Genomic DNA, 17,219 nt, shown 5'->3' with positions numbered 1-17,219 from the left:
GGGTCCCAGTCAGATGCTGAGCCTCTGGACCAGGTTTACCCGGAGCTGATGCAGACGCTAGACTAAGGCCATGATATTCAGATTGAGTTGTCAGCGACACTCCCAACAGGTCCGTAACTGATTGGAGGAGTCCCAGAGGCTACAGGCACAGGAAATAGCACCGGCAGTGATTGGCACGAGGCCAAAACTGCTCGGGTGGTGACTGCACGACATCAGCAGCGTGGGTGGAGGTGTCTAAGGCGTGGCACAGTCTGACGGCCATGGCTGAGCACTTCGACAGCATGTCCCAATCCCACGTGAATACCAATGAGGCGCTGCGGAGCATGTCGTAGTCTCAGGTTGGGATTGCCATGGGGCTCCAGAGCATGTCCCAATTACTAAGGAGCATCGGCGAGGGTGTCAACGCCATTTTACAGACATTGGGGAGCCGCCAGGGCTGGCAGAATCAGATAACAGACGGGCAGCCGGGGCTCGATACTGATGTCCCTCCGTCCCGAGGTGAACCTCAGGGCCCTATGGGCACCCTCCAGGAGGATGGGGTGCTGGGTGCCAACCTGGAGCCACCCTATGGTGTGGCTATGGCGGCCGCCAACGTCCTGAGTTCCACCCCACTTGACAATGGTGCATCTCTGAGACAGAACTCGGAACAGGGTGGCATAGTGGGGCATGGGCCACCGGCCCCAGAGCCCCAGAGGACGGCCGCCAGGGGCGTCGAATGCCACGGAATGCGGTAGGAAGCAGGTCGCCTCCACCTCTGATGTGCATCCTGGGACACGCCTAGGAGCGGAAGAGCAAGAAAGGCTAAGCAGGTCGACGATCACCGAGAGGGCACGGGCGGGGGGGTTGGGTATGATGAGAGCGGGGGATAGGTACGAAGCGGGGTGGATGCGATGAGGGGTTGGGAGTTGGGGGAAGGTGAGGTGGCACCATCAGGTGTTGGGAACATATATGTATAATAATAATATAACCTTTATTATTGTCAGCAGAAGTAGGCTTACGTAAGCACTGCAAATATGTATAGCATTATAAAAATTTTCATTCCAGAAATAGGACGCCTCTGGCAATTTCTTCTGCAATGCAGGGCGACCACCAATCCCCTGCCCCAGCTCTCTAGGCATGGAGGTCCTGGATGCCTTCCCCGCCCTCCCTGGGCTCACCACGCGCAGGTGATAGGTGTGAGCAAGCACTCAGTGGGCAGGCAGGAGTCAGATAATGGCCTAGATTGAGGAGCACCAGCTCTCAGCGGGTTATCATCACCCTCTGCCCTCAACAGTGATCCGCTGACAGTGCTGACACAGTCCCATCATCCTGGAGTGATGTTGCACTGACCTTGGCAGGGCGGAACAGGGTGGAGGGAGCGGAGGTTGACCTTGGCAGGGCGGAACAGAGTGGAGGGGGTTGAGGTAAGTGGGGGACAGGGATGGGGAAGGGAGAGGGGTGCAATGACGGACAGGGCCACATCCTATGTGAAGTGGGCGAGGGCTGAGGGATCCCTGGCCCTCCGGGCCTGCCAGACCGTCGCTCTGCTGTCTGTCCTCCAGTCTCCGGCCGGTCCTGCAGGTCTTCCCCAAGCTCCTCCTCCAGCCCCTCCTGGTCCAGGACCTCCTCCTTTGCCTCGAAAGAGGCCACATGTTCCTCCTACTCCACCTCCAAGTCGCCCCGCTGCTGTGCCAGGTTGTGGAGGGCACAACAGACCACCACAAAGCGGGCGACCCGCCTGGGGGTGTAGACCAGTACTTCACTAGAACGGTCGGGGCATTGGAACCGTATTTTGAGGAGTCCAATGCATGGTTCAACGGCAGCCTGGTTGGCCACATGGGCCTTGTTGTATCGGGTCTCCGGCCTCTGTACTGCCGTCATTAACCGGAACCTCAGTGGGTACCCCTTATTCCCCAAGAGCCAACCGGCCATTCTGGGGTGGTCCTCGAAGGTGGCCCATGCAAACACGGGGAGAATGTGCAAACTCCACACGGACAATGATCCAGAGCTGGGATCGAACCTGGGACCTTGGCGCTGTGAGGCAGCAGTGCTGCCCTACCTGCGCTGGCTTTTAACCACACATGCCTGCAGGTGCGTTCAGCAGCAGAAAGGATTCCCCATCAGTACTATTCAAAGCGATCATCAACTACTTAATAGGTTAGTTGCAATCAGCTGAGTTATTCATGCCTTCTCAACCTTCTCACTTGAGGTGTGGGGACTCTCAGGTTAATAATAATAAATCACCACTAGTCAGCTCTCAAAGGGGAGAGCAGCCTGTGGTCCTCTGGGACTGTGGTGACATTTACATTTGCATAATTATTGATTAATTTCTTTTGACTGTTGCTACAATTGCACAAGCGCTTTCCGGAACTCTTTAAAGTTGCTAAATTCTAAATGGAGTGTGTTTGGCAGGTGTCAAAGGACTTTGTTCTGGCTTCAAGAATTCTGCACAAACCAATGCAAGTATACAGCATGACTGGGAGAATGAGAAGAGGTTGCACAGAATAGGACAAACTTCTGGAAGAGTGAGGAAGAGGAGGGGGAGAAGGACTCTCAGCAAGAGGCCGGGGCGGTATTCTCCGTCCCCGCCGGCTGCCGAATTCTCCGGCGCCGGGGATTTGGCAGGGGCGGAGATCGCGCCATGCCGGTTGGCGGCTGCTAGCAGCGGCCCCCTCCCGGCGATTCTCCGGCCCGCGATGGGCTGAGTGGCCGCCTGTTTTTGGCGGGTCCCGCCGGCGTATGTTACAACAGGTATTTGCCTGCGGGACCTGGCTCTGCGGGCGGCCTCGGGGGGGCACGGGGGCATCTGGCCCCCGGGAGGGTGCCCGCGATCGAGGCCCACCAATCCGCGGGCAGGCCTGTGCCGTGGGGGTACTCTATTCATCCGCGCCGGCCGGTGTAACGGTCCGCGATGGCCGGCGCGGAGATGAACCCCCCCTGCGTATACACGGGGATGACGCCAGCACACGCTGGCGTTCCCGCGCATGTGCCAACTCGAGACTGACGGCGGAGGCACTTCGACGCCAGTTGGCGTAGCGCGAAGCCCCGGCCGTGCGGCGCAAACTACTCCGGCGCCGGCCTCACCCCTGAAGGTGCGGAGCATTCCGCACTTTGGGGCGGCCCGACGCCAGAGTGGTTTACGCCACTTCTTTGCGCCGGAGTTGCCCGCCCCGCCGGTTTCTGAAGAATCCCGCCCCTTTTCTTCCCAAGATGTTGAAGGTACAATTTTTGTCAGTAGTGTACAACATCTATGCTTCAGTAAGAAGATCCTCTTTGAAATCCGTCACCAGCTGCAGCCACAATTGTAACCTCAGAGCAGGGTGAGGATCATATTGCCAGTTGCTGTAAAATGTACTGACCATGAGCTTTTATGTGTCAGGCTCTTCTCAACCTGAAGGCTGAGATATTTGTAACAGTTGTAAAAAGGAGGTCACTAAGGCTCTATATTCAAAGAGTGCTCATTATATTTCATTTGAGCTACTACAGCAAACCCAAGTGTGGCTATAGGGTGGCAGGGACTTTCCACCAACCACATAGCTTATGATTCTGATGCGAGACCACATATGTGAGCAGCATGCATACAATAAAAGCCAGGCTGCCTCCTGAAATATGATAGTGCAGATCATGGGCGGAATTCTCCGACCCATCGTCGCGCGAATCGCGCCACGCCGCCCCGATGCCGGGACAGATTCTCCAAGCGGAGAATCGGCGCCACTGGGGCCAGCGTGGTCGGCGCGGCGGCGGTGGAGGTATGCGCCGACTCTCCGGCACGGGCCGGCGCGCCGATTCTCCAGCCTGGTTGGACCGAGCGGCCGTCAACAAAAAGCCGAGTGCCGCCGTTTTAACACCCTCTGAGCCGGCAGAACCTCGGCGTTGAAGGGTCCGAGGGCGGCCTGTGGGGGGGAGGAGCGGGGGTCTGTCCCCGGGGGGGGGGGGGGGGGGGGGGGGTCCGTAGTGGCTTGGCCCGCGATCGGGGCCCACCGATTGGCGGGCCGACCTCTCTGTCTAGGGGCCTCCTTTCCTCCGCGCCGGCTCCTGTAGCCCTGCGCCATTTGGCGTCGGGGCCGGCGCGGGGAAGAAGGCCACTGCGCATGCGCTAGTTGGCTCCGGCCCAACTGTGCATGAGCGGACCCCGCGGCACCGGGTTCAGGCCGGGATCTCCAGCTTGAGCGGCGTGGGCCGCTCCAGCGCCGTACTGGGCCCGGGGAATCGGGTCTCGGAACAGGCGCTGACGCCCATTTTTACGCCAGCGTCGGCACTTAGCCGCCCGATGGGAGAATCACGGCCCATTACAGTGCTTAAACAAAACTTTCTCTGTTTGGACTGCTCTCGAGGATCTTTGATGTTTTGAGCAGAGCAGGTGCCCAGGCTCGTGGTGATCTGCTGCATGCTGCACAACCCCACCATCATGAGGGTACAATTCTTGCTGCCAGATATATGGCAAACTGCTGAGGAGGAGGAGGAAAGGAGGTGACAGCTTAGAAGACCCCATTCTGATCTTGCTGTCAGTGAACAAATCATCGGACTTGGATCCTAGTAAATGCAACCCCAATTACCCATTTACCAGCAGTCCCTTATCTCCCGTCACTCGGTTGCTATTACAGTGTCCATGTGACCACAACACAAATAAAAGGTATACATTCCAAGGCAAATTTATCAATCCAAAAATGCCATATTGCATTTAAAAGCTAACTGATCACCATTGCGCATCCCCTTAGTGCCTGCCTTAAAGGTGCTTTTGCTTGTTCTAGTCCTCCTATGCAATGCTACTCCAGTGGCTGCAACAGAGCTGGTGGACGGTTGCTGAAGGAGGAAGACTGTAGATAGCCCTTGTAGGAAGCTCTTGAACAGCTCTGGGCCTAGAAAGCCTGGTTTCAGACCACCACCTTGTCAGGGCAGCAGCAGTTTGGCTGGTTGACAGACAACAGCAAGGGCAATGTCAGAGTGACAGTAGAGAGGACAGCAGGTTTGTGTTTGGAATCACTGCCATTCCCCTGGTGCCTCAGGAACCTATTGGAGGAGAAATTGCTGCATTGAATGGTTAAGAGTGAGCATCAACTACAGAACTCTGAGGTTGGGTGATTTATACCTATGTTGCCATGCAAGCAGGGAGTTCGGCCAGTAGATGCTGCAGCACAATTGGGTCTATAGGTGGGCATTCCTGGACCTGGTCACCAGTTCCATGCTGGAAAGGGTGGTCTCTAATCTCTGTGCAAAGTTGGTGCTGGATTCCGCTGCATTCCTTGACAGTGACAGCAGACTTTCTGATGAGCTTGCTGATGCACCCAACATTTAATTGTACATATCTAGCAGCCTTCTGTAGCCCACTGAATCAAAGTACCTATCTGAGTTCTCTATCGCAGAACGTGCCCTATATCAAGTTGACACTGTGCTACCCTTGTCCATTGCCCTGCCAGCAGGTGACTTGTGCTTGAAGCTTCACCAGGTTAAGGCTTTGTCTCTTTTGCTATCCCCTGAATTACACATTAGATTACAAATTAAACGGAGTGGCAGTTGTGGTGTTGGGTGCTCTGGTGCACAGATGAGCCAACACAGTTGTATGTGGTACAACTTTATTTTATTATAACTCTTATAATACAGTTCGTTCTGGATACTCTGCACGTGCTGTCTCCCTGAGTGTGTTTGGTAACCAATGTGTCCTGGTTCTCCTCTGCAGCTAATACTGACCACCGGGGGTCGTGTCTGTGCTTTTATATCTTTCTGTCATTGGTTGTGGTGTTGTGTGTTCTGATTTGTCTGTTGGTGTGTCTATCATGATGTGTGTGTTTGAATATCATGACATCCCCCCTTTTTACAAAGATATGTGCCTACGTGGTAATAAATATAATTGTGTCGTGAGTGCATCGAAGAGTGTGTGTGTGTGTTATGTACAGCGTGTGTATATGACGTAACTATTTACATGGGGCGATGTCGGGTGCGTCACACTAACAAGGTTGTACCATAACAAAACTTGGATGCGAGAGAAAAAAAAACTTGAACATTGGTCTGGTCAGACGATATCTGGAACAATAAACAACAACAGGTTATAATACAGAAGTGTTTGACTTTTTGAACGTATGAACAGCGTTATAAGTCCAGTCCAATGGGTGACCGCCTCAAGAATGGGCTGGTCCTCAAGCCGGTTCAGCTGTGGAGATTTGGGGTCACACTGGTTCACCTTGGACTGTTGGAGGTGATGCTGTTGCCGAAGTCTCTACTTTACCATTTGTTGTACTTCGTGCAGTGCTTGGTTTTTTCATTCGTGCAAATATAACATTCAACATCTTTGTTAGTGGTGCCTTGGCTGTGGTTTGGTTCTGGTGGCGATGGAAGGGGCATGATCCGTGGCATCTCCACGAAGTCATCCTTGGGAACCAGTGGAGGATCCGGCGTGTGCGTACGGTTCAGTTGCGAGCGTGGAAGGCGGCGCAAAGCTCGCTGATTGCGCCTACGCACCAATCCATCCGCCCTGCATGCCAGGAACAAGGTGGAGTCTTTTTCTTTTTATGTTTGTGGTGGACGGCATCTTGTAGCCGATGGGTCGTTGCCATCGAAGTAGCACCATCACTAATATCATGCAAGGCGATGACTGTGCCAGATGTGGAAGTTGGCCGAGACCGTGTACGCTGGTTCCGGCCACCTGCTGTGCCGGAAGGGCGACTCCGCAGAGAAACGTCGAAGCATGTCGCCTTGGAGAGAGAATTGTTGCTCGCATCAACGTCTGGCGATGGCGCGAATTGGTGTGTCCATCTTGGACCGCCGGTGCTGGTTGCCACTGCCGACCCAGTGGGACTGCCACGCGATCCATTCCCTGTCGCCGTGGCATCCGCCGTCACCCTGAGCGTGCCATCACCGAGGCCGCGACACCGCCCGTCCGGAGCAAGGTCTGGCGTGCGCGAATCAGAGTCGGCGCTTGGCTGCTCCCCATCTGGAGTCCGGTCTGCCTTCCGTCGATGCCCCCCGTCCGGAGTCCCAACAGGTTCACTGGAGGCAGCCGAGATTCCCTGAAGCTGCACTTCTGCAGTCGGAACATGCAGGAATGCACCAACCAGTGGAGAGGGTCGAGCCATCGAGGGTGGAAGCGGTGCGCCGCCACCGCAGTCGTCAGTGGTCCCACCGTGATCGTCGAGTGCCTCGGTACGCACTAGGCGAGGTCTGTCACCTTGCACCTTTTGCATGGGAAGTGGGATGCTGTCGTCACTCGTCTCACATCCCGTGGATAGATCCTCATTAGCAGCTTGCTGTTCACTAGGGTTGGGTAAATTGTCAGAGTTTTCATCTGGTGGTGCACACCATGTCGGTGGACTGTCATTGTCTTGCCGTTGTCCTTCATTTGGGCTTTTCTTCTTTGGAATTTTAAATCTTCCCCCAGACATTGCAGAACCTTGTTTATTACCCCCAAATTCTCCCATAGGTATGGTCTCGAATATAGGATCCAATGTTTCTATCGACATTGTACTATTTTCCAAAGAACATTCCGTTTCACTTTTCTTCTCAGGTGCCTCATATGTATCTTTGTCTAATGTACATGCCTTCATGGTCTCTGGGTCTGATTTTGCTGGGACTGGCATGGTCACAGTCTCTCTTTTACTGTTCTCAATTGCCCACATTATACTCCCCATACATAACTGCTTAATCACTGGGGTTAGTGTGGTACAATGGATAATCGGGTCGACCTTATCTGCATCTTCACCATTAGTGGAAAGCACACTTGGTTCACTTGAAACTGCTGTGGGTTTTAAATTCGTTATCTGGCTACTCGATGTCGGTGTCCTCAGGATTCTTGCTCCAATGTTCTGCTCAATAATCAGTGGAGCGTGTATAGGTTCAATGCAATTAATGTTCCCCTCAAGGTTTGAAGAGTCATTACTGACTAACTGCTGGTCTCCGAAGTTGGGATTTTGCGGTGTTGTGTTGAAGGGAGACATTTGTCCCTGCTGTAGATATGATTCAGGTTGTGTTATTTCCATTACCTGAGGATCAATGTCTTGTCCATTTTTTCGATCCGTACTAAAACACTGGCAATTCTCAGTCTGCTCCTTGCAAGTTAAACATTCAATTAATTTCGTTAGCAAATCCTCAGCATCCTTCTGTGGCCGTGCAGCATTATTAATCTCTGTTCGGCTATAATGATCCTGAAGGTCAGCGCATAAACCTTTTTTCTTCGGGCTTGGACGAGGCGATTCCTTTGGCTTGTCTTCAGTTGGGCTTGAACAGTCTTCAGCGCTGTGCCCTTCATTGTAGCATGAGAGACCGTCATGTTCATGCTGCTGTGTAGTGGAGCATGGTAGGCTGTTATAGCCTTCTTGCTGTTCACGTGAGCATGGCAGACTTGCATCGTCTGCCGCTGGTTGGTCAGGAGAGGTTGCTAGACCCTCATGGTCTTGTTCCTGCAAGGACTGCGCTCTGGAGTCTTGCGTTCCTTCCATCGTGGAGTCCGTCCACGAGCTCTCTGTGGAGGCTTGTGACACTGGAGTCACTTCTTGTTCGTGCAAGGACTGCGCTCTGGAGTCTTGCGTTGCTTCTATCGTGGAGGCTGTCCACGAGCTCTCTGTGGAGGCTTGTGACACTGGAGTCACTTCTTGTTCGTGCAAGGACTGCGCTCTGGAGTCCTGCGTTGCTTCTATCGTGGAGGCTGTCCACGAGCTCTCTGTGGAGGCTTGTGACACTGGAGTCACTTCTTGTTCGTGCAAGGACTGCGCTCTGGAGTCTTGCGTTGCCTCTATCGTGGAGGCTGTCCACGAGCTCTCTGTGGAGGCTTGTGACACTGGAGTCACTTCTTGTCCGTGCAAGGACTGCGCTCTGGAGTCTTGCATTTCTGCAATTGTGGAGTCTGTCCACGAGCTTGCTGTGGAAGCTTGTGACACTGGAGTCACTTCTGGTTCATGCGAGGACTGCACTCTGGAGTCTTGCATGTCTTCTTTCATAGAGTCGGGAACGTTGAGCGGGACGTGGACCACGCTCTGTGTGGCAGCAGGGCACTCTCCGTGTGCTTGCACCGCTCCCTGTCTGTTAATGTCAGGCTGCAGCATCATCCGGTACTGATAAGTTGGAACGTCATATCTGCTGGATTGAAGATCCTCAAATCCGAAAAATGAATCCGCATCTGCGTCGGATTCAATGTGGGGGCCGCCAATGTGCAACACGAAAGGTTCGTCCGAGTCATAGTCATATAGGACCACGGAGCTATCATTGGGCTCGCGAGGTCCGGAAACACTGTAAAGATCGTCATCGAAGTATTCAAGGTCGGAATCATCGGCTTGTGCGTAGGTAACTGCTTGTCGGAGGGTTCTTCAGAGGTCAAATTCATCTCCTGGGTCAATTTGCGGCACTGTGCTGTCATTCCAGGTGAGGGAAGGTTGTTTTACAGCTTTAACAGATTTTTGTTTTTTTGATTTGGGACGTTTCCCTTTTAAATTGGATTTGGGACGTTTCCCTTTTAAATTGGTGCAGTCTGGGGCCTCTGACATCCTGACGCTCGGTATGTAGCACGTAGGAAGCGACTGCGCATGCTCAGATCGCTGTTCCTTTACCGATGGCCGTTTTCTTGACTGCGCATGCGCAGCATCTCGCGCATGCGCAAACGAAACTTCCGGTTCTGCGCACTGCTCGCGCAACTGTGCTAGCGTGAAACCTTTAGCAAGATGGCCACCGACCTCGACCCAGCCTTCTCTCAGGCCCGGGATTTCGGCCTCTGGGAATTCGGGCTCCGGGATCCCAGCCACGAGGTGAGTACTGCAGCTTTTCTTACCTTTATGTGCCGATTGGATTGCGTTTTCTTCACAGTACTTGGAGAATTTGCCCAGGACTGCCTGGTAATCGTACCTTTGTTGCCTCCTGAAGAACCTGAACCTTCTGAATATTTCTCTTGCCCTTGCCCCGGCGATGGTGAGGAGAAATTCAATTTTTTCGCTATCATCCAGGTCTTGGAGTTCAGCTGCCACCAGGAACAATTCGAACATTTGCCGGAATCGCCGCCAGTTTTCGCGGAGGTCGCCGTGGCACTGGAGCGGCTGCGGAACCGGGAGCTCTATCATTTTGCCTGGGCACTGCTGGTTGTCTGTGTACACGGAGGTATGCCGGCAGGTATCGATCCACTCCTGTACCATGTGGTGTTGGGTGCTCTGGTGCACAGATGAGCCAACACAGTTGTATGTGGTACAACTCTATTTTATTATAACTCTTATAATACAGTTCGTTCTGGATACTCTGCACGTGCTGTCTCCCTGAGTGTGTTTGGTAACCAATGTGTCCTGGTTCTCCTCTGCAGCTAATACTGACCACCGGGGGTCGTGTCTGTGCTTTTATATCTTTCTGTCATTGGTTGTGGTGTTGTGTGTTCTGATTTGTCTGTTGGTGTGTCTATCATGATGTGTGTGTTTGAATATCATGACAGCAGTGTTCTTCACCATCAGTATTCAGTTGTTCGTCCACCATTGTCTGACCAGGTGGCAGTTTTATCACAGAATTTACAGTGCAGAAGGAGGCCACCCGGCCCATCGAGTCTGCACCGGCTCTTGGAAAGAGCACCCGACCCAAGGTCAACACCTCCACCCTATCCCCACAACCTAGCAGCCCCACCCAACACTAAGGGCAATTTTGGACACTGAGGGCAATTTATCACGGCCAATCCACCTAACCTGCACATCTTTGGACTGTGGGAGGAAACCGGAGCACCCGGAGGAAACCCACGCACACATGGGGAGGACGTGCAGACTCCGCACAGACAGTGACCCAAGCCGGAATCGAACCAGGGACCCTGGAGCTGTGAAGCAATTGTGCTATCCACAATTCTTGAGTATCTGAAAGGAGAACAGCAAAGGGACAGGGTCAGTGTCAAACAAGAGAGGCAAACTTGCACCATCTGCAGTTTGTAAATCCCGAGTGCATTGTAGAGTGAGAATGAAGTAGGATGTGAGAAGGAGGCCAAGCTGTGTGGATATCATCATCTTCAGTGGTTTCTGCACCACTGGTTATGGCCTCAACCATTGCCGCTTCAAGGGTGAGAGAACACTGTCTCTTCCATGGGATAAGGATATGCAGCTGTGTTTTATCCCACAGGTAGCTGCTGCTCCTTTATTCTACAAGAGAGAGGGAGGTACGTCACTGAGTGCACAGTAATTTATTTGTGTGATGTGGCTGTCATGGTTGAATAGCTGGCAATGCATGCAAGCTCTGAGATGTGAATGTGGAGGTTTACGGCAGTGTTAAGTATATGAGTGTGTGATGCATCTAGGAGTGTTAGTGAAGAATCCTGATTGATGGAAATTTTTAAAGGTGAGTGAGCGTTGAACAGTCGCTAAAGCTAGTGGCACAGTTGGTGGAATATGGGATTTGAAGACCGATTCACTGTCTCTGACGACTTATTGAACTTCTTGAATGTCTTGTTAAGAGGAAAAAGGAGACTTATGTAAGGCTGAGGAAACAAGGTTCAGACAGGGCGTTGGAGGGATACAAGATAGCCAGGAGGGAACTGAAGAAAGGGATTAGGAGAGCTAAGAGAGGGCATGAACAATCTCTGGCGGGTAGGATCAAGGAAAACCCCAAGGCCTTTTACACATATGTGAGAAATATGAGAATGACTAGAGCGAGGGTAGGTCTGATCAAGGACAGTAGCGGGAGATTGTGTATTGAGTCTGAATAGATAGGAGAGGTCTTGAATGAATACTTTTCTTCTGTATTTACAAATGAGAGGGGCGATATTGTTGGAGAGGACAGTGTGAAACAGATTGGTAAGCTCGAGGAAATACTTGTTAGGAAGGAAGATGTTTTGGGCATTTTGAAAAACTTGAGGATAGACAAGTCCCCCGGGCCTGGCGGGATATATCCAAGGATTCTATGGGAAGCAAGAGATGAAATTGCAGAGCCGTTGGCAATGATCTTTTCGTCCTCACTGTCAACAGGGGTGGTACCAGGGGATTGGAGAGTGGCGAATGTCGTGCCCCTGTTCAAATAAGGGAATAGGGATAACCCTGGGAATTACAGGCCAGTTAGTCTTACTTCGGTGGTAGGCAAAGTCATGGAAAGGGTACTGAAGGATAGGATTTCTGAGCATCTGGAAAGACACTGCTTGATTAGGGATGGTCAGCACGGATTTGTGATTGGTAGGTCTTGCCTTACAAGTCTTATTGAATTCTTTGAGGAGGTGACCAAGCATGTGGATGAAGGTAAAGCAATGGATGTAGTGTACATGGATTTAAGTAAGGCATTTGATAAGGTTCCCCATGGTAGGCTTCTGCAGAAAGTAAGGAGGCATGGGATAGTGGGAAATTTGGCCAGTTGGATAATGAACTGGCTAACCGATAGAAGTCAGAGAGTGGTGATGGATGGCAAATATTCAGCCTGGATCCCAGTTACCAGTGGCGTACCGCAGGGATCAGTTCTGGGTCCTCTGCTGTTTGTGATTTTCATTAATGACTTGGATGAGTGAGTTGAAGGGTGGGTCAGTAAATTTGCAGACGATACGAAGACTGGTGGAGTTGTGAATAGTGAGGAGGGCTGTTGTCGGCTGCAAAGAGACATAGATAGGATGCAGAGCTGGGCTGAGAAGTGGCAGATGGAGTTTAACCCTGAAAAGTGTGAGGTTGTCCATTTTGGAAGGACAAATATGAATGCGGAATACAGGGTTAACGGTAGAGTTCTTGGCAATGTGGAGGAGCAGAGAGATCTTGGGGTCTATGTTCATACATCTTTGAAAGTTGCCACTCAAGTGGATAGAGCTGTGAAGAAGGCCTATGGTGTACTAGCGTTCATTAACAGAGGGATTGAATTTAAGAGCCGTGAGGTGATGATGCAGCTGTACAAAACTTTGGTAAGGCCACATTTGGAGTACTGTGTACAGTTCTGGTCGCCTCATTTTAGGAAGGATGTGGAAGCTTTGGAAAAGGTGCAAAGGAGATTTACCAGGATGTTGCCTGGAATGAAGAGTAGGTCTTACGAGGAAAGGTTGAAGGTGCTAGGCCTTTTCTCATTAGAACGGAGAAGGGTGAGGCGACTTGATAGAGGTTTATAAGATGATCAGGGGAATAGATAGAGTAGACAGTCAGAGACTTTTTCCCCAGGTGGAACAAACCATTACAAGGGGACATAAATTTAAGGTGAATGGTGGAAGATATAGGGGGGATGTCAGAGGTAGGTTCTTTACCCAGAGAGTAGTGGGGGCATGGAATGCACTGCCTGTGGAAGTAGTTGAGTCGGAAGCATTAGGGACCTTCAAGCAGCTATTGGATAGGTACATGGATTACGGTAAAATGATATAGTGTAGATTTATTTGTTCTTCAGGGCAGCACGGTAGCATTGTGGATAGCACAATTGCTTCACAGCTCCAGGGTCCCAGGTTTGATTCCGGCTTGGGTCACTGTCTGTGCGGAGTCTGCACATCCTCCCCGTGTCTGCGTGGGTTTCCTCCGGGTGCTCCGGTTTCCTCCCACAGTCCACAGATGTGCAGGTTAGGTGGATTGGCCATGATAAATTGCCCTTAGTGTTCAAAATTACCCTTAGTGTTGGGTGGAGGTGTTGACTTTGGGTAGGGTGCTCTTTCCAAGAGCCGGTGCAGACTCAATGGGCCGAATAGCCTCCTTCTGCACTGTAAATTCAATGATAATCTATAATTAATCTAGGACAAAGGTTCGGCACAACATCGTGGGCCGAAGGGCCTGTTCTGTGCTGTATTTTTCTATGTTCTATGTTGTTGAGGCATTGGATCCAGTTTCTAAGACTTGACTCCTGGCAGTGACTTCCACCATGGTTATCTGCTTTAACTGCCTTTTGGCTGGATTTCTGGAGGGCCTGCTTTACCCGGCAGGTACAGGACACCTCTCCTCCTTTCCACCATCTCCACCAAGGCTTCCAGTGCAGCGTCCAATAACCTTGGGGAAAGCCCTCTCCATGTTGTGCTATTATTCGGTATTTTTCCACATCAAAGTGACTTGAATAAGGACTTCCAATACCTGTGCGTCTTTAACAGCCGCAAGTTAGCTTTACCTTATGCCGGCCTCTCATGATTTAGGGCCCTTAGCTGAAGTGTGCAGCAACTTAATAGTGCAGTTAGCTTTGGCTGCCTGCTACAAATGATTGCAATGATTAGGCAGCACAAAGTTGGCATACTGTCTTCATCACATTGAACTGGCGTGGGTTAATTGCACATTTTGAGACCTGTTCTGTTTTGGGGGGCTGTTTAATTTAATCCTGATAGAAGTTGCACCCTTAATGGTATCCTATTCATTTTGTTAATCCTCTCAGGAATTCTTACTCCATTTTGCTAATTTAATAATTCAGCCCAAAGAGTCGATTTTTAGAGGCGTAGGAAGTTGAAGCTTGTCAGTAAGACTTCAGGGCAGTGAAAAATTCACAAGCTTCCAGGCACACTGTGGAAATACGATGAGAGGCTGACAGAGTATGTCAAACCCAAATACATAGGCATGTATTGCTGTAGGGGAGGTGCAGATGGTCAACCTGGGGAGGAGTTTGTCATTCGGGTGGCCTGTTGAATAGAGAGGTCGAGCACATGAGGAGTGGAGCGATGAAGGCTTCATGGTGGGATGATCGTAGGCCCGGCGAGGGTTTATTTGTCAACAAGCACTAGAACTTCCTCCGGATCTCCCAAACCGGTTCTCAAAAGTCCCTGATTGACTTTGTCAACACACTGAGGTATTTCAGAACATCAGTGTGCTTACGACAAAGTAGTGCCACAGCACAAGGCTGTTGGTGAAGGGGACAATTTCAGTATCAGATTTCCAAGTAGGTTTGCTTGAGATGCGTTCATTCCTTTTAAATGCTTAAAACGAACCGGCACATGAGAGCAAAGGATTTGGCTCCTCCTTATGTCTGCGTGTTGCTGGTAGGTCCTTCCCCCTACAGTTCACCCAGAGCCCAAATCATGATAAAATTATCTTTTGATATTACTGGTCTTCAGACTGGCACAGAGGAAAGATCAATTTTTCCTGTAATCTCTTGTTTTATTTGTGGGCTTGTTTATGCAGAGAAGACTGAGGGGTGGCCTGATCGAGGTGTACAAGGTTATGAGCGGCATGAATAGGGTGGATAGGGAGCAGCTGTTCTCCTTAGTTGAAAGGTCAGTTACGAGGGGACACAGGTTCAAGGTGAGGGGCAGGAGGTTTAGGGGGAATTTGAGGAAAAGCTTTTTTACCCAGAGGTTGGTGACAGTCTGGAATGCACTGCCTGGGAAGGTGATTGAGGCGAGTTGCCTCACATCCTTTAAAAAGTACCCAGATGAGCACTTGGTATGTCTTAACATTCAAGGCTATGGGCCAATTGCTGGCAAATGGGGTTAGGTAGGCAGGTCAAGTGTCTTTCATGCATTGGTGCAGACTCGATGGGCTGAAGGGCCTCTTCTGCACTGTATTATTCTGTGATTCTGTGATTCTATGTTTCTCTAGTGCCTACGATCAGAAGCCACCCACAGGATTGAAACCCTCTAGCCCGCCAACCCCATCCAGCACACCAGTTTCCCCCTTGCACCATGGGTCACCTAATCCTGCAGCAACTCCCAAACCGGACAGAAGTTTTCCAGCTCATCTGCCTACTACCCAGCCCATTCCAGAGAATGCCTATCCAATGGATCCTAGGTCAGCAAGTACACTTAGTTATTTCCTATATTAATTTAGATATTATAAGAATTTGCTGATTCCATCCATGAATATCTTCTGAGCCCAGATGGAGACGAGTAAGACCTAAATAAGCAGCTAATAGAAAACCACGCTGGTTTCCTTCTTGTGGGAGCATCATCACATATTGTTGTCGAGTAGTTGCTGTCTGCATTTAGAGCTCTTGACAGTACAAGGATAAATGGACCCAAAACTCTTGTGGATATATATATAGAAATGATGGGGGTGAAATTGCTCTTGGGCAGTCGCACAGGATGGTTGATGGTGAATTGGTAGCTTGTTTAATGCCTTGAGGATTTTCTTCTTCACTAAAGTCAATGGAAAGGAAGCTGAGACAGGGTGTAAAGCAGGCTCACTCTTGCCTGTTCTGTACCACCGCCTAAGGCCAGTTTCACCCTCAGCCTTTTCAAATCGTTGGTAAATTCACTGCCTGGTGTTCATCCTAAAAGTATCTAGCATTCTTGTACATTGTCATTAGATTCCACTTGTTCTCTGAAATACAAGTGAATAATTGATATGTGTGAATGATTGCAATGCGGTAATATAATTGAGGAGTTCAGATGATGATAAAACATTGAGAAGGCAAAACTGGAGCTGTTCATAACTCACCCCAAACCCCAAGAATATATTACAACCCCGAATGTTTCTCTGATACCTGCTTCTTTTAAAATATGACAGAAGGGTAACTTTTTCTGACTCCCAATAAGTGCACCTGGGTGTGAGGCCCTGTGGTGGATCCTATTCAGGAAATCTAATTATGTGGAGATGCCAGCGTTGGACTGGGGTGAGCACAGTAAGAAGTCTTACAATACCAGGTTAAAGTCCAACAGGTTTGTTTTGAAATTTTGTGATTCGAAACAAACCTGTTGGACTTTAACCTGGTGTTGTACGACTTCTTAATGAAATCTAATGACTTGATTTTCATTGGGTACTTGTTCATCCTAGCAGAAACTCTCACTGTCAACACTGTCACGCATACTCTTGCACCATTGATGTGTGATGATATTAATGCTAAGTAATTGCTATAAATTTATTGTGCCATAATTTGCTGTTTATTACCCATGTACTCAAGAATGTAGCAACAATTTGTGTGAGAAAGGGCTATTTGTCCATTAAGTCCACATGCAGTTATTCTCCAGTGGGTATTTACCCCTCACCCCACCTGTGTGCGCTTGCTTGAAGGAACATTAAGCACTGTTAATGAAAATCTCTATAACTTGCAAAAACTTTTCTCAAACGTGTATTTTTTAAACATCCAAAGTTACTTCAGAGTTCAGTAAAATGGGGCGCCATTCTCCGCCGGCGGGAGTCTCCGTTTTGCCGGCGCCCGGGGGTTTCCAGACGGCGTGGGGCTGCCCCACAATGGGAAACCCCATTGACCGGCCGGTGTTACGGAGACTCCCGCCGGCCGGTCGGGGCAGAAATGTGGCGGGGCGGGTAGGAGAATTTTGCCCATGGTTTTTAGGTCATTTGAACTTCCACCATGCCTCTGTCGGTGATATTTCAGCAGCAAATCTATTGCTCACAAGTTTGTTGCATTATATATTTAGGTTTAACACACTCTACTCCCAAATAAATTAATTTCTCTATGAGAAGAAATATTTTTGCCTTGAC

General features: G+C 50.4%; 1 protein-coding gene across 5 annotated transcripts in view; it reads left to right on the top strand.

Annotated features, from left to right (window-relative positions):
- etv1 (ETS variant transcription factor 1) overlaps positions 1-17,219 on the top strand; it is a 209,809-nt gene that overhangs the window by 66,152 nt on the left and 126,438 nt on the right. For 4 of the 5 annotated variants that reach the window (XM_072509143.1, XM_072509142.1, XM_072509144.1 and 1 more), the window contains one exon: positions 15,378-15,566. The exons of the other annotated variant lie outside the window; for it this stretch is intronic. In XM_072509143.1, the coding sequence (XP_072365244.1) occupies positions 15,378-15,566 (189 nt within the window). The remainder of the gene's footprint in view (positions 1-15,377; positions 15,567-17,219) is intronic. 5 annotated transcript variants of the gene reach the window in all.

This window comes from Scyliorhinus torazame, chromosome 6 (assembly GCF_047496885.1).
Source record: "Scyliorhinus torazame isolate Kashiwa2021f chromosome 6, sScyTor2.1, whole genome shotgun sequence".
In the NCBI taxonomy this organism is placed as follows: Eukaryota; Metazoa; Chordata; class Chondrichthyes; order Carcharhiniformes; family Scyliorhinidae; genus Scyliorhinus; species Scyliorhinus torazame.
Note: the sequence above shows the minus strand (reverse complement) of the source record. Positions and strands in the feature narration are given on the sequence as shown.